The 23979-nt window shown below is 38.0% G+C and overlaps 4 protein-coding genes across 6 annotated transcripts; 2 read left to right on the top strand and 2 right to left on the bottom strand.

The window, feature by feature from the left end:
- Nucleotides 1-9395: 9395 nt before the first annotated feature.
- Nucleotides 9396-12411, top strand: LOC115623163 (solute carrier family 22 member 3). Of its 3 annotated transcripts, none has more exons than XM_030517393.1 (6): nt 9396-9739; nt 9799-10045; nt 10874-10977; nt 11038-11989; nt 12042-12221; nt 12305-12411. In XM_030517393.1, the coding sequence occupies exons 1-5, from the start codon at nt 9492-9494 to the stop codon at nt 12216-12218; spliced, it is 1728 nt and encodes a 575-aa protein (XP_030373253.1). In that variant the 5' UTR covers nt 9396-9491; the 3' UTR covers nt 12219-12221; nt 12305-12411. The 3 variants fall into 3 exon arrangements, with proteins under 3 accessions (XP_030373253.1, XP_030373246.1, XP_030373242.1); XM_030517386.1 differs by having other exon boundaries at nt 12279-12374; XM_030517382.1 differs by having other exon boundaries at nt 9397-9739; nt 12042-12380.
- A 292-nt stretch (nt 12412-12703) lies between these two features.
- Nucleotides 12704-15276, top strand: LOC115623156 (larval serum protein 1 beta chain). The gene is made up of 2 exons (XM_030517371.1): nt 12704-12913; nt 12985-15276. Exons 1-2 carry the CDS (start codon nt 12704-12706, stop codon nt 15133-15135), a joined length of 2361 nt encoding a protein of 786 aa, XP_030373231.1. The 3' UTR covers nt 15136-15276.
- Nucleotides 15277-15676: 400 nt separating this feature from the next.
- Nucleotides 15677-19349, bottom strand: LOC115630034 (DNA polymerase eta). Its single transcript, XM_030526671.1, has 3 exons — nt 18853-19349; nt 17387-17886; nt 15677-17321 (listed from the first exon to the last, which is right to left on the bottom strand). The coding sequence occupies exons 1-3, from the start codon at nt 19300-19302 to the stop codon at nt 15812-15814; spliced, it is 2460 nt and encodes an 819-aa protein (XP_030382531.1). The 5' UTR covers nt 19303-19349; the 3' UTR covers nt 15677-15811.
- A 2012-nt stretch (nt 19350-21361) lies between these two features.
- On the bottom strand, nt 21362-22806 carry LOC115633896 (pancreatic triacylglycerol lipase). Its single transcript, XM_030531400.1, has 4 exons — nt 22665-22806; nt 22427-22589; nt 21731-22368; nt 21362-21591 (listed from the first exon to the last, which is right to left on the bottom strand). The coding sequence occupies exons 1-4, from the start codon at nt 22804-22806 to the stop codon at nt 21362-21364; spliced, it is 1173 nt and encodes a 390-aa protein (XP_030387260.1).
- Between the last annotated feature and the right edge of the window lie 1173 nt (nt 22807-23979).

The raw sequence follows: 23979 nt of genomic DNA on the forward strand, positions 1-23979 counted from the left end.
ATGTGGATTAGGGAACCAGTAATACATACATGCATACGTATATACATTCATACTATATGGTATAGCTACAGCTGAGAGCTCACGCCATCACACCAAAAAAGACACCGAGACTCGAATTCAATATACATACATACATACATACATATGCATAGTTTGAAAATACTTGTGTAATACTAATGTATGTGTGTAATTACAATTTAATCGAATGTGTTTTTGCTCAAACTTTTACTCCACACATGAGACAAAAAAACAGAGTAAGATTAAAATGAAATGAAGTAAAAAACAAATAGTATGCATACAAGTATAGTATACAGACATAAGTACATATGTATGTGTAGGCATTTAAGGCACTTAAGAAAATAATTGGTTGACAACACAAAATGTTAAAAAATAAAATTGTAGCGAAATATGACAAAACTTATGTATGTATTTATACATACGAGTATAATAAACAGAAAATGAACTATATATTAAGGTATTTTAGATATTCTTATTTAATATCCAAAACACAAAATGAAATGTTTTAATTTAGCTAAAGTCGTAGTTGTTCATTAAGCACACGAGTGCGAGTTATTGCGGGCAGCAAAATGTAAGCAGGATTAAGAGAATTGAGAAAAAACAAACAAACAAACAAACCAACAAACATAAAATTGATGTTAGTATGAATTGTTACGAATATACGAGTAAGCTGAAATCATGAAACAATGTATGTTGCGCTTAATTAATCGAAAGGCCATGTGTTATGGTATGAGGGATGAGAATATGTAATTTGAATATATTTGTAGTTCGATTGCACTGATGGAGTCAGTTGAGATACAGAACAGGTACGTCTTTGTCGCTCACTAGGGCATGGCTCAAATGCTCGAATGTAACTAAAAACAACAATTCGAAAACTGCGTGTATTCCATGTTCATGAAAGCAATTCAAAAAAAAAAAAAAAAAAAAAAAAAAAAAATAGATCACATAAGCAAAAGGGCAGCTCCTGCCAGAAATGTTCGAAACAGTTAAGGTTTCTCCAAAGTAAATTTAAAATAACAAAAAAAGGAACACTCATTAAACTACATACATACACGTATATTAAACAAGAAATGACAACCACTATGAACATGTTCATAAGACAATATCTAGAAATTGTTTACTGGCGAGCTGAGCCAGGAGAATAGAAATAGAATGGCTCTTTAGCACGTAGGAAATTGGCGTATCACATTAACCTAAACACTTTTAAATAATTTAACGTGTTTGTATTGTATGTGTGTGTTTGTATATGTGTAGTACTTACTATAACAGTAACAACAAGTTACATTTCTGACAAACAACTTGAAGTAGCGGAAAGGAAATCAGTTGTCTAGCTCGTAAGTCTCTGTCATCTGAACAAAAAAGAATGAAAATGCATCGTAAAATTGATAAAACTGAACAATTGGGATCAACTTATATTTAAAATATAAGATTAAATTAATAACAAAAGCATTATTAAAGCCTATAAGTGAGCAACACAGCCCCAGTTAGTAGAAACGAAACAAAATGAAACGAAAAAATTGTGCCAAAGTAGTCAACCCTTACCAGCTGGCCAAACACAACGTAGTATTTTAAACATCACAACCAAAGTTGATTCTTTTTTTCTGGGAACAACACATAGGAATTATACGAATTTCAGCCTTACACATACAAGTATACATGTACGTATACAGCTGGCAAAATCATTTCGGAGTTACATCTGGCATATCTTCGTACTATTTAATGTTCATAGCGCCAGACAAATTTTACGGAGCTTATGTAGAGAAATAAAAACCATATAACACGGTCGTAGTAAAAATAAATGTTCATTATTTGTTAGATGGCTCCCCACTGTGTCGGAGCTTCACGCTCGTAAACTCAAGCAAACCGATTGAATTGTTAAAGGGTGCCAAATCTACAACTTGGATAAGAGGAAAGATCTAACAGGAAGGATAGGAACCCTAAGTTCACAATTGGTGAAAATCTCGGACCCAATATTTATGTTTTTTGTGTAATTGGAATTCTTGAACCCAGCACGCAGTTGGAGTAGAATCCCTAAAGTTATGTTTGGGAAATTCTCGCTCCTTTTAAGAATTACAAACTCAGACTAGTACTACAGAAGCAGTCGTAAATTAAAGGGCCACTTATGTGTAAAAATAAAAACAGTATGTTTAAAAAACATGTTACAAGTTGAAGAAAACTGCAAGGCAATCATATAACTAGAGCTTCAAAAAGTAAATCCAACAATGGCATGCAAATAAATTCATAACACAAACTAAACTTTGCCACAAAATGCTTTGTACGCCTAAATGTTTTTGAATATATATTTAAAGTATACAAAAACCAAATCTTTTACAAATTTCCGTTGTTAATGGTATTACAAAAACAAAAAGCCAAAGTTACTGCAAATAAGTATTGATACAAGTACTTTCCGTGTGAGTCAACAAAAAAGCTGCATAAAATATGAACCGTTGGTTTCAAAACCACCAATTTTTGGAAATTACAACAAACGAAAACAAACCACATGCATACATACTCGTAATATTTGAAATCCAGCACATTTAAAGTATTGGCCAATTGTCACAAAATATTGTTTAATATCGATGTAAATAAGCCCCAGTACCGGGATAAAGCAGTGGTTTATGTGAAGAACAAATCACTTCACTTCCACCAAGACCAGATTTTGTTTATAGCACAGCGTACAAAAAGCTTGAAACCAATTTTAGGCTTTCACAAAACAAAAAAATATAATAATAACAATAATGATAATAACAATTAACAAAACAAAATGCAAATAACTTGGAGACTTTTAAACTACTCCTCTAACATCAGCACCTTGATGTTTATCGTTAGTTCTCTTTGAATGCAGCACTGACAAATATTTAGACTACGGAAAACACAAAGGGTATTTAATGATACAAAAACGTTAAGCGAATAAGTGAAGTTAATCTTGTTTATCTGTGTACAACAATAATATATATACATATATATATATATATATATATATATATATATATATATATATAATTCTTAAATGTCTATACAAACTAAAGAAGGATTACAAAAGAATTCAAAAACAAGACATGTATTTACATACATACATACATACATAACAGTACATACACCTACACACATACATTCACGACTAGGGCATGCTTAATATGGACGATTTACGATCTCTGGTTTGCAATAGCAGTTCTGAAGAAGCCAGAAAGACCGCGTCACCCATAACAATATACACACGTACAGAGTAATGATAAACTTAATAACCGAAAACATAAAACCCCAATAAACCATTGTATTAATCACATGCAAATACATACATACATACATACATATAGTGCGAAATGTACAAGATGTTAAGTGAAAGAAGAAAACAAAAGCGAACAGTATTTACAACATATTTACAATTCTATATACATACATTATATTTAAAAATATTTACATACCTATTTAACGAATATAAAACTAAACAAGACAGGTGTATGGGTATGTACGGGTATGTATGTACGACTTGGCACAGTGCAAGATGCTCTACGACACACACACACACATGCACACACACACACACACACAAACACACACACACACAAACACACACACATGCATGCCTACATACGCATCGTAAATAAATGGGTACATACATATGCACATACCATATGTATGTATGTTTAAAATAAAGTTATGTGCAATAAAATATAAACTCACAAAGTTAAGTGCATTATAATTGAATTTATAGATTTAATTGAGTGGCATTAATTATTTATAAATGATGATTATTATTACCAGTATTCAACACAAAAACACACATTTAACCACATACTCATATGCTAAAGATATGTACATTTAATTGGAAATGTTCGATTCGGAAGCGGATCGTACTGCATCAATCCCACGTACTCGTAAATACGTACTTAAATCACACCATAAATTCAACAAAACAACAAACAACTTTGTAAAATTAGCCAAGATATAAAAATACGATAAATGTGTTGCGTTCAAATAAATGTTTTCGACTCATACATACATATGTATTTTTCTTGAATCCAGTTAAAGTAATTACAAGACCGACACAACAACAAACACCACACAGCCCGCTAATGTTTGGGTGTCAATAAATTGCAAAAACAAATATATATATATATATATATTGAAATATACCACAGAAGCAAATTCATAAGAATGGAATACCAGAATTTAACACAATTTTTGAATTCATTAAATAAAGGTATGTGTTTAGATATATTAAAAACGAAAACCGTCTTGAAACTCATTTCCAAAGCCTTAGTTTGGGTCGATATGCGTGTACGTAAGTATATAACCAAAGTTGAAATGAAATATATGACCATAGGCGTCACCTATCAAGATTTACTGAAACCGACTTTTAGAATTTGGATAAGATTTCAAAGATTTCCACATCTGGCTTAAAAACAAAACCATCAAGCATGAAGGTGGATGTATAAAGGTCTGTTTTACTTAGAGTATCGAGTCGATGCATCGAATAATTAATACTGTAACCAATTTTCAGTACAGAGATATTTTGATTAATACAATAACAATACAATTCTTTAATAGATGTCTCTTCCAACAAGATATTGACTTTAAGTACATCGCGAAGCCTTTGACTTGCTTCGCTTAACGACAACAAGTTGAACCTTTAATATAAAATCGGTTCGAAAAGCCGTGCAATTATGAAAATTTGTAGAAAAACCCCTTTATGAAATTCTGGTCGAGATTTGGCGCAAAATACATTTAAAATAAAGGTGGTTATACCGGTTACTACTTAGTTATATTGTTAAAATGATATTTTTCCTTTTGTTAAGGGCTCTCGTTTCTCTACACATCTTGGTTTTATCGGGTTTGCATGAATATTTCCACAAGAAATACGCAAAACATAACCTGAATTGGCTTAATCGGTGCAGAACTTTAATCGTATATAGCTAGAAAACTAGTGAAAAGAATCTCAATTATTGTGGAGTAAATTTCTTTTTAATAAGTATTTAAGAACGTTGGCCAACTTTCAGTACTACTTTAATAGTGAGCATTATCAAAAAGTGTGAATATAGAAAAATGATGTCGAGGTTTGTAAAATAATGTATTATTGTCCAATGTGTCCGATGGGTTGTGAAATTTTTTGTCTCAACTAACAAATGCATTCAAAATTTCGCTTTTGCTCCTTGCTCAAAAATTCCCCATGGATTAGGAGCGATTCCGATTAAATCAACGTGTAGTGAGGGAAATTAACCCATTCCCTGCCTTTGTATCTGCTTGACCTGAAGCCAAAACTTAGTGTACTCGCTTGGGTACAATGGCTAAATACTTAGGTTTACATTTTTATACCTTGTACCCGTAGGGTAAAATTGGTATACTTGTATTTGGCTTGGGCAAAGTATATAACAGACAAAAGCAAGCATCTCCGACCGTATAAGTATATACAAGTATTCTTAATCAGCATGATAAGACAAATCGATGTAGACATGTTGGACAGGCTAGATTAACGCCTGGATTTCCGAAACTGTTGAGTGCAAATTAACCAAACTTGGTAGGGTACACGAGTTTAGCACTTATTTTATTTTTTGATTGTAATAACTTGACAGAGTCAAGCAATTTTCCTGTAAATTAAAAAAAAACAAGATAGAACGCTACAGTCGAGCAAGCCCGACAGTAAAATAGACTGTACTCTCCACAAAAAAGAAAAATTAAAAAAAAATTAAATTATTAAAAAAAGTTAATGAATTAATTAATTAAATTAAATTAGAATACATGTTTATGTTCAGTTTTAACAGCATACATTTACATCACGTACCTATGCGTGTTTATATGCGGTATGTATGCAGCACAAAGTTGAACCAAAGCAGCAACAACAACAACAGCTGCGGGCAGCGCTGCCGACAGAGCTGCAGGCAGCGCATGACCAGCGATTTTACTTATGGCTATAACTTTCTTCAGAATTGACCTATCATGATGAAATTTGGCATACGGACACATTAGTACTAACTGGATGTACCTACCAAAATTGATTTCAAAATTCCGAGAATTACGGAAGTTATAAGAAAAAACACGAATTGCGGGAGAGTGGGGGGGTGCATCGAAAAAAAACTCAAACTCGTACTTTCTCGGTCTTAGGAGAATATGGAAACCAAGTTTGGTTATTCTAGCTCTTATACTTTCTGAGATCCTTGCGTTCATACGGACAGACGGACAGACAGACGGACGGGCGGACAAGGCTATATCGACTCGGCTTCTCATCCTGATCAAGAATATATATAATTTGTGGGGTCTGCCACGCCTCCTTCTGTGTGTTACATACATGCGCACAAAACTAGTATAGCCTTTCACCCTTTGGGTACAGGCTATAATTATCTACAATTTTTAACAAATAGTGGCTTAAAAAGTTGTTTAGAAAACAAAACCTGCACAACAATTTTGGTTTACAAATTTGCGAGCACCAATTAGAACCACTCAAAAATAATATAGATATAGGGTGCTCCATAAAGTCCATAAAGTGGTTTATTTTCAAAAATTCAAAAAATATAACAAGAACGGCACCAGTAACAGTTTATTCGAAAGAGCAAACATTTCCAATTTTTTTGAAACACGATTACAGTCGTGTGGCTGCCTCGCCTAGTTTCCCAGTCCCGCATCCTATTAATTCTGGTTTTTAAGAACTCGGTGACGGTTTGTGGCTCTTCCTCACGAACGCTTTCCTAGGTACTCATCTAAGGGGCCAAAATCGGTAACATCGGTCCTTAACGGAACCCCACACTAAAATTCGAACGGCGTCAAATCAACTGACTTCACCGAGACCAAAGATCGCCCACGCCCTCTTTCCAGCGGGAAGGAGCTGTCACTTTCAAAAATAACGTAATATTTTGAACAGAATAACCCTATATGGAGCACCCTATATTCATTAAGAACAACTGACTACGTAGTTAAACCTGTCAGCAAGCTCCACTTGCTGGTGCTATAACATTTAAATTCCGCGCTCAAATTATTTGTACGTATGTATAGTACATGTATGTAGTCCAAGTGAATGTGTTTATTTATAAAACAAAGCTTTAAGCACGTGCAGACGCATTTTCAATGGCCTTTAAAGATCGCAATCATTACTGCTAATGCGGTTTGGTATTTACATAAATACATATATGTATGTACAAGGGCGTACGCAGCAAAGGGGGGCGCAAAGGGAGGGGCAAAAAATTAAAATTATAATTAAATAATGCACGATGCTTTGAAATAATAATTAATGCATATGATCAATAAAAAAACTTCAACAAATCCAACTCATTTCCATTTTAAAGCGAAATAGTGAGACATAATATTGAATGTGTGGTCGACTTTATATAGCAACAAATGGGGCCGTTGCCAACCCCCCTGCCCTCCCCCTGCGTACGCCCTTGTGTATGTATAGTACATCTGTAATACTAGGAACATTTTATTAGTTTGCGGAAATAATAAATTAAATTGTGTAATTGGAAAAAAGATGCAAATTAAATTTGACAACTTAATAGATACATGTAGCTAGACATTTCGTACTGGTGCCGGTTTATTGCCGCTTATACGAAGTCGCACGTATAAATTCCCCTACCCAAAAATAGGCCAATACCTTAGAAATACCGGGGTCAGATCATGATACAGAGAAGATAGGAGGTATGCCAATAAAAATTGCAACTTTTCATTCTCATATACTATATTACTACAAAAAGATGTAAATTAAATTTGACATTAACTTAGGCAAATACTTGTATGTATGTGTTGACATTTTATACTAACTAACTTACTGACTCAAAGCCGGTTTATTGTAGCTTACTTGCACATTTGGGGTGTCGTACTGTGCGCTTTGAATGCCCACTTATTCATCCAAAACCAATGATACGAGTATAATAAATACAAGGCTCAGATCCAAATACAAAGAAGCTAATATTGTACATGCTTGTATGTACAAATTACTGGCAGCCGAATCTGAAATCGACGGCCTGCTCGATCGTTGAACTTTTTTACGGCTTACTTGAATGTGGCTACTTAATTTTTTGCGTAAAATCAAATCATTCTCACTCGTGGCAGCAGTTATTATCAAAATGTAGATATTATGGCTACGCCACAAAGCTGTTTGTGACGTCAAATACAGAGAGAGCTCCAAAGAATAGATTTCAGCAATACCATACCTTCTAGCTAAATTGTATCAGTGGCTAAGTAAACATAGCTCGAAAAGATGGCACGAAAAAGTAGAATATAAAATATATATATAAAGAAATCTGATTGTTTTTAATAAATTATTAACATCCTCTGTGTGAGCTCTTTTTTTTTATTATTATTTACCATATCAGATTTTGACAATTTTACTTGTATTAATTTCAATCATTATTTTTTAGTTGTTGTATATTTTTATTTTGTACTAGTATAAAAACACAAATTTTGATTTTTTTAGAACTTATGCAAGCTAATCGCATTCGTAATGTTGATTTTTCATAAAAACGTTGGAGCCCCTTTTCCCTCCTTTATAGTTAGAATTTTCCAAGGACACTTAAGTCTCTTTCCGTTTGGGATGAGCACTCTTGATGCCTGATGATAGCCTTGCCGTGCTCCAATTTTCCATGGGAAACCCCAAAAAAAAATATCAAAAAATATTGTATGCAGTTAATTTTGTTTTTTAATTTTCTGTAGTGTTTTAAGAGCAATTTTGGGAGCGCCTTTTCCCTCCTTTAAAGTTAGGATTTTCCAAAACCCCATCCGAGTGCTCATCTATAGTCTGAAAGGATACTTGAGTTTCAATTTGAGCTTCCTAGCTCTTACCCTTTTGGGCTGCGCGTTCATTATCAATCAGTCAGTCAGTCAGGAGAAACTGTTAAATATATGTATATATTGGCTAATGTCACAAGCAATTATTAATAGCAATATGTGTATGGAAATTAACAAAGTTTTGCAATACACATTGAGAGAGAAAATTAAGTAAATAATAACAGGGTCGGAATTACAGCGTTATGTGATATGTGTTTACAAAAAGCCCGAAAAGGCAATACTAATCAATATTAGTTGAAGAAATGACTTACCATTTAAAAATATAATTTGCCATTTGATAAAAGATATCTAAATAGTGCGAAAGCCCAAGGCACCATCGCATTTAATCAAACCTACGATCTAAAATCTTCAAGCAACCTTATCAGAAGTGCTTGATTGCTTTGGGCGCTACATTATTAGAGAGACATAATCAGCATGCAAAGAGAATATAGCTTTTAGAGAAAATTCGAAAGCAACCCATTCACAATCCGGAGCTGCGGAGAAACGTGCGCTGCCATGCGATCGTGTTGTTAATGTTGATAGTAGATTGCTGGCAGCGGCAGTGGCAGACAGTACGATTCGCGTCTCTGTGCCGTGCACAGCGCATGAGTATGTTGTAAAAATAAACTTATATACGTAGGTGTATATATTTCATGTAAAATCGTGGCGAAAAGATTAAGAGAAAGAGAAATAAGTCGGACACTAATTTCCATTACCAAATGGCACCGACAGTAACAGCCGCCGAGGCGCCACCGCCGACAGTAAGTACGGTGGCGGCAGAGCCACAACCACCTCCAACTGTAACTGCCAGCGACCAGGATGAGTTTACACTGGACGCCATACTGAAGCGCATTGGACAGTTCGGGCGCTTTCAGTTGGTTATATTTCTGCTTATCTGCTTGCCCATGATGTTTCATGCGATGTTCTCGGTTACATATGTTTTCACGGCCGCCACAGTGGTGCATAGGTAAGATTTGGCCGATTCCATATGCACGAGCAATATCTAAGGCTGTATCCAAACAACAGATGTAATATCACAGAATGCGATAATTCTGCGAGTCAGTACATAGAGCCATGGACTGAATACACCATTCCGCTGAACGGCAAAGAACTGGACAAGTGTAACCGGATTGCTAACAAACAAATGTCCCAGGGGAACGAATCCTATGAGCTAAACATTTGTGTTGTCGAAAACTATGAAGACCAACCAACTGAGAGTTGTCCCAACAACAATTTCATATTTCGGGATGAAGAAGTGACCATTTCTAATGACGTGAGTATCAAAGTGCGAAAGCCGAGTGACTATGCGATTAGCGCAGACCCCAGCGGCGCGACGACTTTGTCTGACAAGGGGGGTCTTTATCAGGTAATTGACGCTGCGTTAGCAGACCATGACAAATTTATAAGTATGTAGCAGTGCTTCGAATATTGATAATAAATCGTCCGATTTCCCCACATGTTCCCGTCTTGGGTCTGATTCCAATTAAATACAGGCGCCCAAATAAGGGCGCGAAATATTACATGTTACGCTATGCAAATGCCTAATATTGTATACCACATCAGTGCAACAATTTGTTAATATAGGTATATAAGTATTTAGTTTCATGTTCACATAACTTGATTGTAATTTTTATTTACCGCTAAAAATGCCAAAAAAAATTTCCAGAAATTTTTCGATAATACATCACGTCTCAGAGAATTACATTCACCGAATAAGTAGCAGCTGTGGAAGCGGGCAAAGGGCGGCCCGTGTGGTTTAGTTAATGTGAAGGAGCGTAGTGGCTTAATCAGTAAATTGACGTGTAGGCGCGAGACTGGTTGCTCGTGTGTCATACGATTCTCGCACATATCTCAATGGGTACGGCTGTCCCATGCGCAGCGCTACAAGATTCAACAATTCTAGATTCGAATTAACAAACAAAGAATGAAATGGCATATGAATAATTTCGGATTATTCCTACATTACATTGTACATCGCGCCATTCAAACCGATATATTTGTAGGTATACGAGTAGATGAAACTTTTCCACTAGGTTTTTATTGTTATAAGCATATGAATGTTGATTGGTTCATTTTTTGTCAATGTCGCTTCTATTTATAGTTTGGTATTTTTTGCAATGAAGAATGGAAATTATCACTTGTAGGCACAATAAATAATCTCGGCCAATTCTTTGGAATACCTATTGGTGGATTCGTTGCAGATCGGTATGCGTTTTCGCCTTATTGTTTATTTTTGATATCCACCTATTTGAATTTTCTCACCAGCTATGGCCGCACTTTCTCCATTGCCTTGGGAGGCACTCTGGGGGCGCTGCTGGGTGTAATACGCTCCTTCTCCCCCAGCTATATATGGTTTATCATCTTCGAGTTCCTGGACAATCTGACCAGTAGTACCTTATATTCGACATGCTTCATTATTGGCATCGAGTTGGTTGGACCCAAGTATCGGGTGTGGGCGTGCAGCCTCATTACTATTTTCTATGCGGTAGGCGAGGTTGCCCTGGCCATGTTTGCAAAGGCTTTTCAGGATTGGCGCGCGCTTTTGCGCGTCACTTATATGCCTTCGCTCATTTTATTGGCCTACTTCTGGATATTACCGGAGAGCGTGCGTTGGCTTCTTAGTCAGGGCAAGGAGAGCCAAGCTACGGACATTTTGAGACGCGCTGCTAGAGTCAATGGACGTAAGCTATCAGAGAGCGCACTCGATAAGCTAGTCGTGTGCAATCGCGAAAAGTTACAACAATCCCAAGAGAGCAAATTCCCTATCAAAGAAGCCTTCAGCAACTTTAAATGGCGAATTGCAAACTGTTCGTTCTGCTGGATTGTTCACGTCCTCGTCTACTATGGACTCAGCTTGAATGTGGTTTTGCTGGATGGTGATAAATATAACAACTTCGCCTACATTGCCTTGGTTGAAATACCGGGATTCCTAGTGCCACTTCTGGTCATGGATCGCTTTGGCAGACGATATTCTCTCAGCGGACTGATGATACTAAGTGGGCTCTGCTGTATAGCGACAATTTTTGTGAATGGCGACAACTATATCTGGCAGCTAATCCTCTTCTTGGTTAGCAAGTTGACCATCACTGCCAGTTTCCAGGTGCTCTACTTCTTCGCGTCTGAGATATTTCCCACAAATCTGCGCAACAGTTTGCTGAGCTTCTGCTCAATGATGGGACGATTCGGGTCTATGCTGGCCCCTCAGACACCACTTTTGGCAAGTAAGAACTTTCAAAGCCATACGAAATTACTAACTGATTATTTTGCAGGCCAAATATTACCCAAATGCTCCATTAATACTCTTCGCCGGTGGGGCTATAATTAGCGGCTGTCTAACGCTATTCTTCCCGGAGACTACCAATATTGTACTGCCCACTACAGTGAAGGAGGCGGATGCTATAGGTGTAAAGAAAAAGCCTCCTAAGAGTAATGATATAGCCATATAGGCAGTAAGTAGCAATAAATAGATCAGTAAGACACAACCTAGTCTAAGACAAATCAAATAGGTACTAGCATACACGTATATATTTAGTTCCAAGCTACACCCACATGGAGCTTATATGATCAATACACTGCACATACTTACGAGTATGTGCCTGCAGACACCAGATATGTTGTTTTGAATTCGACTGCAGCAGCGTGCACTTGACTTGGCTGCTGATAAGCCTTCGCTCTGACGACAAATGTGACTGAAGTCTTGACAACAGATGGCTGCGTAGCCCACCTGAGATACACTTAGCTGACTTACTGATCTCGGTAGCACCTTTGTGCTATTTTTGCCAAATTACGGCGACTGCTGTCCGACGCTTTGTGCTATATAAGGGCACCTGTGCGCACCAAAATGCAACAGTCTTTAGGCATTGGACCTTGTTGAGTGAGTCTAATCCGGAGCAGTTGAAGGCGAATAGAAGGAGGGACAGCAGGCGTCAACATGAAGATTGCTATTATTTTATGGGCATGCGTGGGACTGGTCGCAGCGGCCAGCTTCCACAAGACGCATGAGGTCCAGATTGCGGACAAGACATTCCTCGAGAAGCAGAAATTCCTTTTCGAAATTGTCTACCGTGTTGAGGATCCTCTGATGTTTGAGGAGTATATCAAAATGGGCGACAAATTCTACTTCGATGAATCATATTACACCGTAAGTTAAAAATTGGGCGCACAATCTGAAAAATTCTCTCAATTTTGTATTCTACGTGTACTTTACTGCAGCATTATGACCTGTACATGACGAAATTCTGGGAAGCCTATAAGATTAACGCCCTGCTGCCCAAGGGCGAGTTCTTCGGCGAGCTGGCCATGTCTCATGCTAAACAAGCTCGCGGTCTGTTCAACTTCTTCTACTATGCCAAGGATTGGGAGACCTTTAAGCACAACGTAGCTTGGGCCCGCATGCACGTCAACGAGGGCATGTTCGTCTACGCGTTGACGCTCGCTGTCATCCACCGCGATGACTTCCACGGCCTGATGCTTCCCTCCATATATGAAATCTTCCCGCAGTTCTTCTTCAACAGCAAATTCATCTATGAAGCTGAGAAATTCGACTATGAAATGTGGATGAAGATGAACATGTATGAGAAAGAGTATATGGATGTGTTCTACAAAGGACGTGGCAACAAATACCAATATGGTGACTACATGTACATGAAGGACTGGAAAATGTGGCAGTGGTGGAAGCTGATGGGTCTTGGCGAGCACTGGTATTCTGAGCAAAAGTTCATGCTGCGCGAAAATATCTACGAATTCAACCAGGACTCCAAATGGTTGACCATGATGAAGGATCTCAAAGTTTGGTGGATGCCTGTCGATTATACCCGCGATCTGGATGTTTACAACGAGGAGTCCAAACTGTCCTACTTTACCGAGGATTTGGGCTGGAACGCTTACTGGTATTACTTAAATTTGGACTACTCGTTCTTCTTGGATGGCAACACCTTCGGTTTGAAAAACGATCGTCGTGGTGAATGGTGGTTGTACAACGTCCACCAGTTGCTCTCTCGCTACTATATGGAACGCTTGTCGCACGGATATGGTGAAATACCAGAGTTCGCCTGGTACCATCAGATCGAGATGGGCTATGATCCTCAGCTGATCTATTACAACGGTATAGGATATAGCTACCGCAAGAACTACTACGAAATGGAGACATACGGCAATTTCGACATGCTCAACCGCATTACAAGCTTCATGAAGCGCGTCTATAATATCATCGAGATGGGCTACTACAAGACAGTGGATGGACATATGATCGATATGCGAAAGCCCGAGTCGATTGAGTACATTGGCAGCATGATGCAGGGCAATGTTGATGCCATGGACAAGATGTTCTACCAATTCTGGTATATGCTGGCACATATGTACTTCGCTGACACTGACTATCATCAGATGGATGTCTACCCGAACGTAATGCTGAACTTTGAGACGATGATGCGCGATCCCATGTACTACATGTTCTACAAGTCCATTTCCCAAGTGTACTTCAACTTTATGCATTATCTACCAAAATACACTAAGGAGCAGCTTCTGATGCCGGGCGTGACTATGAAGCAGGTGGAGGTCAGCGAACTGGTCACCTATTTCGATCTGGTTGATTTCGACGTTACCAATCTAATGAACGACAAGATGGTGTTCCACGACGGCAAGTTTGTGTGGGACAAGTCCCTCTACGCGCGTCAGATGCGCCTCAACCACAAGCCTTTCAGCTACACCTATACTATTGAGTCGGCCAAGACCGAGAAGGTAGTCATTCGTGCATTCATTGGACCCAAATTTGACGAATACGGTCGTATCATCTCGCTGATGGAAAACCGCGCTAACTTTATGGAACTGGACGAGTTCGTTTATGATTTGGCCGCAGGTAACAACGTGATCAAGCGCAGCTCCAACGACTTCTCCTGGACCGTGAAGGATCGCACTTCCTACACAGAACTGTACTACTACGTAATGATGGCGTACAATGGCAACTATGACTTCCCTCTGGACATGAGCGAGCCCCACTGCGGCTTCCCCGATCGCCTCGTGTTGCCGATGGGCTGGAAAAAGGGTATGCCAATGCAAATGTTCTTCATGGTTATGCCATACAAGGCACCGATTTCGCATGAACAATACTCCACGTTCGACTACACCTACTCTTGCGGCGTCGGCTCTGGAGCTCGCTATGTCGATAGCATGCCATTTGGTTATCCGTTCGATCGCGAGATCGATGAATACGAATTCTTCGTGCCCAACATGTACTTCAAGGATGTCATGATTCATCATATTGACACCATGGAGCCCTATTATCAATACAAGGGCTATACCGATTACGGACACTTCGACTACAGCTTCTTCCGTGACTACTACACCAAATACTTCAAGTTTTAAGCACCTTTGTGCCTCTACTAAGTACGGAGCGATTATGGCGACTAACATCGAACGAACATTCTGAAACTGTTACGGGTAAATGCCCCTTTTATTATCTACTTTTAAACTTGAGCAAAATAAATAGATATTCAAAATAAAAAACACTCTGAGGCAATTAATGAATACCAAAGGGTAAACGGGTTTACTAGTTTAATGTGGAAGCAGCCGATTTAGAAATGTCGATCGTTCTGTGTGACCGCAGGGACCCTAAGTCCGAGAAAGGACAAACATTATTTTTCGAATGCATCCATCAATATTAGTGATTTTCCAAGACTCCCTTAATTATTGGAATTTTAAGCTCAGATTTGGTCCACCATTACACCCGTTAGTCGTTATGTGTTCTCATGCTAAGTTTCACCTGACAGCTGTTGTTGTTGCTGCTTTGGCCTAACTCTGTACGGCACATATGCATTTATATTCACACATAGACGAAATCGCTATGTAAGTACATTTATGAATATGAAACTGTACGCAAATATATACGTCAACGTTCGTGGTTTATTCGTTTTATATATTTTTACAACTTAATTTAATTTAAAAAAAAAATGTAGTTAAATCTATTTTTTATGTGGACTGGGTTTTTAAGAGTCGAACCCCACTATTTAACTTTATTGCTTAAAATCAATTGCTATCCAATTTAATTGGCTTGGGAGAAAAATTGAGCAATAGTTTTATTTCCAGCGGAGGATATTGTTGCGTTATGCTGCTTTTTGTCGTGGGTCGATGGAGACTTTTTACTTGACACATTTACTGTACGGACCTCAAGCTGGTTGAGCTGCCGTTGCAACTTCTTTGCCACGTGATAATCCATATGCTCCGGCATAGACTGGGAGTTGATATAAGCTTGACATTCCTGACAGCGTTCCATGTTTGCATGACTGGGCTCAGTAGGCACCTTGGCGGACAGGAATTTTTTTATATTATTCACGGAACTCGCACTGGAAGAATTTGTTTTATTTTGTCTTTTAGATGTTGATGTCGTAGATAAATTTCCTTTAGCGTCATCTAGTTTATTTTTTTGTGCTGTCTTCTGTTGTTCGGCATGTAGCTGACGTCTTAGCTCTTGCGCATAGTGATGATCATGATGGGTTTGGATAGCTATTGGATCGTCAGGAATTTGTGTACCGCATTGGTCGCATTTTATCATGCTGATTAGGTCAAGCCGCAACTCTGGTTGGGCGTACTCGACATATCTACTTTTAAAGTCCTTATTTAAGCTCGATTGATCTGAATTTTCGTTCAAGTCGCGTATCGATGTTGTTGATTGCTCCTGACCAAGCGGCTCAGGAATGCTCGCATTGGCAGCTTCAATTTCATCTAGCTCAGCAGCTAGAGTTTCAATATCAGGATCGGATTGATCTTTTGGGGCAATAAACTGTTGCTCTTGTACAACATCTTGTTTTTGAGTAGCTTGTTTTAATGAGTTATTGTATTCTTTAAAGAACCCTTTTCGGTGTGTTGAAACTTCAACCATATCAGTAAGCAGCTGCTTCTGTATTTTTTCATCTTGGACTTTTGGTTGCGTCCCCGAGTCCTTCTGGTCACTTTTTTCTTTTTGCAAGTAGTTTGCAAAAAAACTCATCATTTTGCTCTGGCCGGACTCTTTGGGCTTTTTCTGCTCTGGCTCATTCTGGGGCTTGGATAATGGTTCTTGTTCATCCAATTTTCGTTTCTTAGCCGCCTGGTTGGCGAACATTTCCTGGAGCTTTGACTGCCCATTGGTGAGTGTCTCAAATTTACCCACGCTGATGCCAAGGAACTTAATAGGATTGTTAAGCGCCGTATCGCTGCCAGCTCGAAAGAACGTTTTCGTATTAGTTTTCACAAGATCCAGCGCATTTTTGGCTATCATCGCCTGATCGTAGTGCGTTAGTGGCGCGGAACGCGAGCTTGCGACCTCCTCGCCGTCACATTCCTGTACGAACTGGACCACCATTTGCTTTGCTTTGCGATTGTTCTCGTTTAAGTCCTTCTCGAGGCGATCGCTAATTTCGCTTGCCAACTCATTAAACCAATGTTGCAGCGTTTTTAGGCCTGTAATGTTGTTTCGGCCGGGAAACTTTTTACAGCAGCCTATACTTTTCGAGTAGAAGCGCGGTGTGACTGCTTCCAAATCAATGCCACGTGAAATGTTGTAAAGCCAAGATCTGGGAATGTATGAATTGAAAGGAATAAAATTATTCCAATAAACTTCAATTTACCAATCACTCACCCATTTTTTTCATCTAATTTGCGTTGCAATTCTGCCTCACTGTACTTTAAAAGTTGGCCTAAAAACTTAATGCTTAGCCGCTCACACACATCTTCTCCGAACTTTCCACCCAATCCTTTGATCTTTCCCACAGGTAGTGTGTCAAACAGCGCTGGTATCTCGGAAAGAGGCAAAATGGTCTGTTTATTGGGCTTGTTCATTCCAGCGGCCAATTTGGCTAAAATCTTATTGTGGGCTATTCCTGCCGAACATTCATAGCCTGTTTCCGCTTTGACAGCCGCGCGCACCTCTCCCGCAATCCAGGCACCAATTAGGAGTCGTAAGTCGCTTACACGGACAGCGGGCAAATCGTTGTGATCATAAAGCAATTGAAGTCGCTCATCATCAATGTATGGATTAGTTAGATAATTATTAGTTATTTTGTTCACGAAGTCGCCGATGTTTGTGTAACCCACGGCGAAGGTGTTGACTAATTCTTGCGGCTGCAAAGCAAAGGAGCCCTGTCGATTGGGTATAACAATTGGTGTTAAAAAGTTGGTGACCACTGTTTCTACACAAATTAAGTCAAAAACACATATGTACTTATCATGTTACGAAGACTAGAGTTAATGCATTCGATAGTATACTTTTATTAATCCTTCCGTGGTTCCTTATCAAACAGTCTATTAACTTTATATTGCCATCAAAATCCCACGACATTGTTTCGAATCAGTTTATATACTATATATTAACTAAATCAAACATAAGAAGTTTATACATATATATATTGGATGGTATTTTTTAAAAGATAGAGTTCACTTTTTTCCATTAGTCCTTGGATAATGTGCTCTGCAGGTAATTTAAAGCAAATTCAATTTTATGGAATCTATTTATTCGTTATTTACTGAAATGTGTTTATGAATATAGAAAATTCAAATTATTCTGGTGATTGTTATTATATATACATATAATAATAAAATTTTGCGAGACCGATCAGATATGATCTGATATACTTGTACATATAGCTGTCATAGACACGATATTATTCAAAAAGATGGCAGCTGACTGTGAGTATTTGTATTCTTTTTGTCTTACAAATTTTAATTCAAATGTTACCTTATCTTTTTATACCTTGTGCCCAAAGGGTAAAATGATTTTTAAGTTTACTGTCAAAGTTTAATTAATTTACTTTAATTAAAGTTTAATGTAAAGTGCATCGGGGAAGCCCACAAATTTTTATCAGTATGACAAATCAATATGGCCGTGTCCGCTTTTTCTCTTCGTCTGCATAAACGCAAGCATCTTGGAATGTATAAGAGCTAGAATAACCAAAAACTGCCCAAAAACTGCTCTTTCTGATTTGACAACGCTGGCAGCGATTATTGATACCGAATAAAAGGCCTGTACAATGCAATACTTCTAGTCTCCATCATGCACAAGTACACAAACATATCGACGTACACTCACTCATGTACATACATACATACTTTTTGCAACTCCTCCATGCGTTTGTTAACTGCATCTGTTACATCCAGGTATGCCTCATCAACCGACGCGCGTTCCAGCAGCTGCGTAAAGCGTTGCAAGACATTGGCCACCTCCTTTCCGGCGTCACGGTATTTGCTTGTATCGGCCTTCTCCCTTAGGTTCGGCACCTTGCAGAGTATTATGTCGGGGCACAGATCTTTTGCTTCGTCCCCTCGCATGTGTCGTGTGACGCCTTTGGCACGCGCTTCGTAGTTAACTGCTATGATACCTCCTCCTCTCCATGGATTATACTGTACGACCGCCAGCGGCTTTCCACGTCTTTGTGGATCTTCTTTTTCTTCCACTTGACAGAAAAAACAATCCATGTCCACGAGCAAAATTACTCGGTCGTATTTGTTTTGCATGCTCACAAAGTTGCGTGTGGATGCGGAACTACTTGATGTTGACATATTCCTAATAATCGCTTCAGCGCCTCATCTGATAATTTAAACTCAGTTTATAGAAAATGCGCGCAACTGGGAAAACAGCTGAGCATTCACTTAAGACCAGTGGGACCGAATCTCCACCGTCAAAATATACCAAATATACCATACCACAAATATACCAAAAAACCATATAAAACTGTTCTTATAAAAGTAAAACCGTTAATTATATAGCAATGGCATGCTTGCTAAATTTTGTTGTTTCTTTTGCAAAGCCACATTGCAATAACAAGTTATTTGTGACCTAATTGCATATATGTATGTATGTACTATGTACCATAAAGTTGTTTAAAAATACTACTATATACAAAAAGAATATTACTGTACCTGAATTCTGTTTTCGTAAGCCGCCACTTTGCTGGAGAGACGCCCTGTTTTAATAGTCAGCACTGTCTAAAGCAGAAGAAACACGATGTGCGATTAAATGATGAAACTTTTGAATCTTACATAAATAAGAGTTTTAATTATATATATTTATTTGGAAAGTTAACAAATATAATAAAAAATAATAGTTAAGGTACCAAAGATCAAGCAATGGCTTTCGAGGGATTCGTCATCAAGTTACAACTTTAAAACCAGTTCATAATTTATCAAAAATATTTACATAGTTAAGCTTTAACACTGACTTATCCATGTACAAAAAATACTTATGGATTATACGTTTAATTCTAGTACATTATTATGGGAACGATTGGGTATTGTTGATATTGTGCAGTTCTGAAGAGAGCTTTGGATTTATCTTTTGAAAGCAGTACTAGTTTTAAACTTATATTTGAGTTTAAAGGGGTCAGCTGGAAAGAGTCCGTATATGTCGCGTGCCAAATTTTTGTATTCCAGATGAATCATAATCCATAATCATCAACTTAATCTATTTAAGATATAAGGTAATTATATTTTTTTACTAACTACAACTACTATACTTCTATTTTGTGAAATTTTTATCGTGGAACCACCTAGATGTACCTGTGTAGATGTTCGTTAAGAAAATATCGATGAAAGAAACAGAAACAAGAATGAAATGTTCGATTTGAGCGGGTACGACTGTAAAATACCCTGAACTCAATCTCACAAAAATAACAATGTTATTTAAATTTAATTATATACAAATAAATAGAGTATGTGAAAAATATGGCAAATTATATTTATATGGCTGGGTAATCAAAAGAGAAAATATTTGAAACACATTTAGGAAACTACTAGAGTTAGAATAACCAAACTTTTTGTTTTTTTATAATTTAATTAACGAAATTAGTTCAAAAATTAAATGTAAAAAATATGTTTATTTTGTTGATGTACTATGTACAGAGTATTTAAAGTTGGGCCCGCCCGATTCTATCTTATTTTATGTCGTTGAGAGATAATAATTTGTCAGATAATTTAAAAAGCTAGGAGTAATATTGCCTCTAAGATGTCTATTAATAAATTACTGGACCCGGACCAGTGTACCATATATAATAATATTGAGTCGAACAAGTGGTCCGTACTTGACTGAGACCAACGCTAAGCCCAACGCAAATCCAATAACTTTAAATGAAGTAAAAAACGAGGATGAGTAGGAACAAACAAAATCAGCTTGATACTAATATAAACGTTTCAAGTGAGAAATAACGCAACCGCGGTCGATTAATGTGCTTATGAATTTACATATGTGATATTCCTTATATGCTACTGTATTCACTATATTACAGTATTCGACTCGTTTTTTAATTTTTATTCAATATGGAATCATTATCTTTATTTAATAAAATTGTGCAGACATTCTTTAAAATCATGTGATTGTCATATAGCAAGTACTTATTAAGATAGCCTACTTCAAGTGAACATTCACTTTAGAGGATCTCCATACACACATACTTATGTGTCTTTACCTGCCGATTGAAAATCTTCAAAAAGTCCTCTACTCATTATCATATTTAGCCCATAACAAAGAATTTTTGGTATTGCAAATTCGTAATGTTTAATGATTAACCTAAATAAATAAAAAGTTTCTTATAAGAAAGTTAAGATGTATCAGTTTTCCACAAGTTCAATTCCAGTCCTCATCCATTCCTAGCGCATAGCTTGGCTTATTAGACGTTCTTACAAAGTAAATGCCTCGCGCCTCCCGAGGCACTGGATCGCCCATTAATATTTTATCGCCGGTGCAGTTTTTTCCCTTAAGTTCGTCCAGGGTAGTGCAGGGAGAGCCGTAAAACCCCTTTTCGCTGTTGATTGACTCGGCATAGTACTCGTAAGAACGACCATGACTACAACCGGCTAGAAGAGAAAGCAGATTGAAATGCACTTTAATCTTTTAAGCCGCACAGCATCCTTAGAATTTGAAGGTATTTCGCAGCTCGAAATGTGTTGTTGGGTAAATTTTATTTGGCTATGAAAAGACCAGAAAAATACTTACTGAAGATTTGCGCTAATTCGTTGCAGCCTGGCTGTGGGGGGCCGCCACCGTTCGGATAGAAGTCGACCAGACCTATAGGTTTACGAAAACCCAAATATCCTGCACAGCTATGTATAACGTCGACAAAGTTAGCATCAGTGTCATCCAGGTGGTTTTCCGGTCCAATGCAGTCTTCGAAGGCAGGGCGCGCCGGATCCAAGCCAGTAATGCGGCTTACCCGGTATTTTGTGTATGAGCCAGCGTAGCCCATAATATGAGCACCTAGACTGTGTCCAATGAGGTGTATACGATTAGGGTCGCCGCCCTTTTCTTCCACCAGCAAATCAATTAATTTAGCAACCGCCCGGCCCACCTGCACCGTGTAACGCGCTGGCGTCAGGTAGTATATATTGTCTGCCTGATCCTTCCAGTTAATGGCAAAAACATTTACCTGCCCTCGCTGTATGTAGGCCCCGCGAATAGATTCGATTGAGTTGCTCATGGTACTCGATTTCCAGCCATGCACGAGTATCTTTGTGTCTAATTGCGGGTTAAATTTTTCGGCCATTTCCTCCCAGGTGTCTCGCTTAACCCGTTTTCGGTCAAAGTCGTTGTCATTAATCCAAAAGTTAGAAGTGCGAAAGTCATTGGGAGAATCGCTTTTTGAATAGGGTTGTATAAATTAAGCCTCCATGACCGTTTCAAAAAGCCCCTTACCTGCTATAGAGCTCAAACTGTATTAGCTGAGGTAAGCTGATCCGATTCTCTGGTGGGGGTTCGACAAGATATGCTACTTCGGGCTCTCCGTCTCCATTTGGCATGTATATCCAGGTTTTATTGTAATCTTCCTGATTCAGCGCCACCTCGCCTCTTATGCCAACTGCAAATAGTTTGATATATATCCATGTTCAAAAATTAATTAATTGTTTATAATTTTGTCGCATTTGCCATTTACTGAGCAGTAATACTGGCCGAACGACCTGAGCTAATGCGGCAAAGCCAGTAATTAGCCACTGCAAGACGATGAATGTAGTGGACACTTCATTGCGGCAGGGATTGATAATGTTGCACACGCAGGCCAGCGCATTTGAAGACATTTTTCGAGAGTCCTGAATAAAGTTTACACGCACTCGCCACGTCTGCTGGAAAGCGACTGACCCGATGTCTCACAATTAAAACACTACAGATAACAACGATTTCTTAATGTTGAAGCTGTCTGTTTTATGAAGTGCGTTGGGTGTATTGACGCATTTTTAATCCTTTGCTTCGAAAACTGGTTTTAAATTGTTTCGGTTGTACAATTAATTACTCGACGCTTGTAACGACAACAAGCGTTGGTGGTTTCGCATCTTAAAAAGTCGGTCACTCGCGACAAACAAAGAAGACTTAATCATAACTCACCCAACCAGGCCACAGCCACAGCCAAACATAGCAACCAGAGTTCCCTCATTTTACAGATTTTTCAGGCTTTTAACCGAGCTAAACTGTTTACAAGTAAATCCGAGCAGCAAATTTATAGTTGGTGGAGGTGTAAGTGTAAGCCACGATAAGCGTAAACGGACAGGTGTCAATCAAGACTACTACTTGGCTGCTTGTCAAGACTAGCTAAATGGATCAACCTCAATGTCTTAGAAGCTATCAAGCTCAGCTGGCGGTAGACACGGCGCTGTGAATCGGGTCAAAACAGTTTTTATATAAGCCTCACCTTCAGCCCCACCACAGGCGAATTCAAACGATTTCAGCTATCCACGAACTCAACTTGAAATCACATTCGTAAAATTATTTTACAAAATCTTGAACCACGAGTGCGGTCTTTTAATATTTTTGTCTAAAATAAAATATGGCTTATATTTTTTCAAAATGTTTTTCAATAATACCAATACAACCAATACTATCAATTATTATTGATAGACACTGCAATCAAAGTGAAAATGGACATGTTTATTAAAAGGAAACTTAACAAGAGTGGAATGCTAGAGTCCATTATTAATTCTTAAATCAAGTCTGAAATACCATGTACCCACTCCCACAACAACAAACAAGTGGAAAAGCTTGAGTCGACTTTAGTCGAGTAAAGTGGCTATCTTAAAAGATCCGACTGTAACTCAACATTTGTTGTTTCTTAAATCAATTCGTATGGAAAGATAAACATTGTGCCCAAAAAAACCAAATCTGCTTTTCTATTGATATGAATCTAGTAGGGAGTAAAATATTTATTCACAAATTTCATTTTTTAATATTCGCAATATTTTAAATATGAAAAATTCGTT

Source organism: Scaptodrosophila lebanonensis, unplaced genomic scaffold, assembly GCF_003285725.1.
Source record: "Scaptodrosophila lebanonensis strain 11010-0011.00,11010-0021.00 unplaced genomic scaffold, SlebRS2 tig00000001-arrow-pilon, whole genome shotgun sequence".
In the NCBI taxonomy this organism is placed as follows: Eukaryota; Metazoa; Arthropoda; class Insecta; order Diptera; family Drosophilidae; genus Scaptodrosophila; species Scaptodrosophila lebanonensis.

Coding starts and splice junctions, on each gene's coding strand:
- LOC115633896 (XM_030531400.1), bottom strand. CDS start 22,806: ATGTCTTCAAATGCGCTGGCCTGCGTGTGCAACATTATCAATCCCTGC. Junction 22,369..22,426: donor CAGTTTGAGCTCTATAGCAG/GTAAGGGGCTTT, acceptor CTATTCAAAAAG/CGATTCTCCCAATGACTTTC. Junction 21,592..21,730: donor CGAATTAGCGCAAATCTTCA/GTAAGTATTTTT, acceptor TTTCTCTTCTAG/CCGGTTGTAGTCATGGTCGT.
- LOC115623163 (XM_030517393.1), top strand. CDS start 9,492: ATGGCACCGACAGTAACAGCCGCCGAGGCGCCACCGCCGACAGTAAGT. Junction 10,046..10,873: donor AAGTGACCATTTCTAATGAC/GTGAGTATCAAA, acceptor TTCTATTTATAG/TTTGGTATTTTTTGCAATGA. Junction 11,990..12,041: donor CCCCTCAGACACCACTTTTG/GCAAGTAAGAAC, acceptor ATTATTTTGCAG/GCCAAATATTACCCAAATGC.
- LOC115630034 (XM_030526671.1), bottom strand. CDS start 19,302: ATGTCAACATCAAGTAGTTCCGCATCCACACGCAACTTTGTGAGCATG. Junction 17,887..18,852: donor GCATGGAGGAGTTGCAAAAA/GTATGTATGTAT, acceptor CCCAATCGACAG/GGCTCCTTTGCTTTGCAGCC. Junction 17,322..17,386: donor AAATTAGATGAAAAAAATGG/GTGAGTGATTGG, acceptor ATACATTCCCAG/ATCTTGGCTTTACAACATTT.
- LOC115623156 (XM_030517371.1), top strand. CDS start 12,704: ATGAAGATTGCTATTATTTTATGGGCATGCGTGGGACTGGTCGCAGCG. Junction 12,914..12,984: donor TCGATGAATCATATTACACC/GTAAGTTAAAAA, acceptor ACTTTACTGCAG/CATTATGACCTGTACATGAC.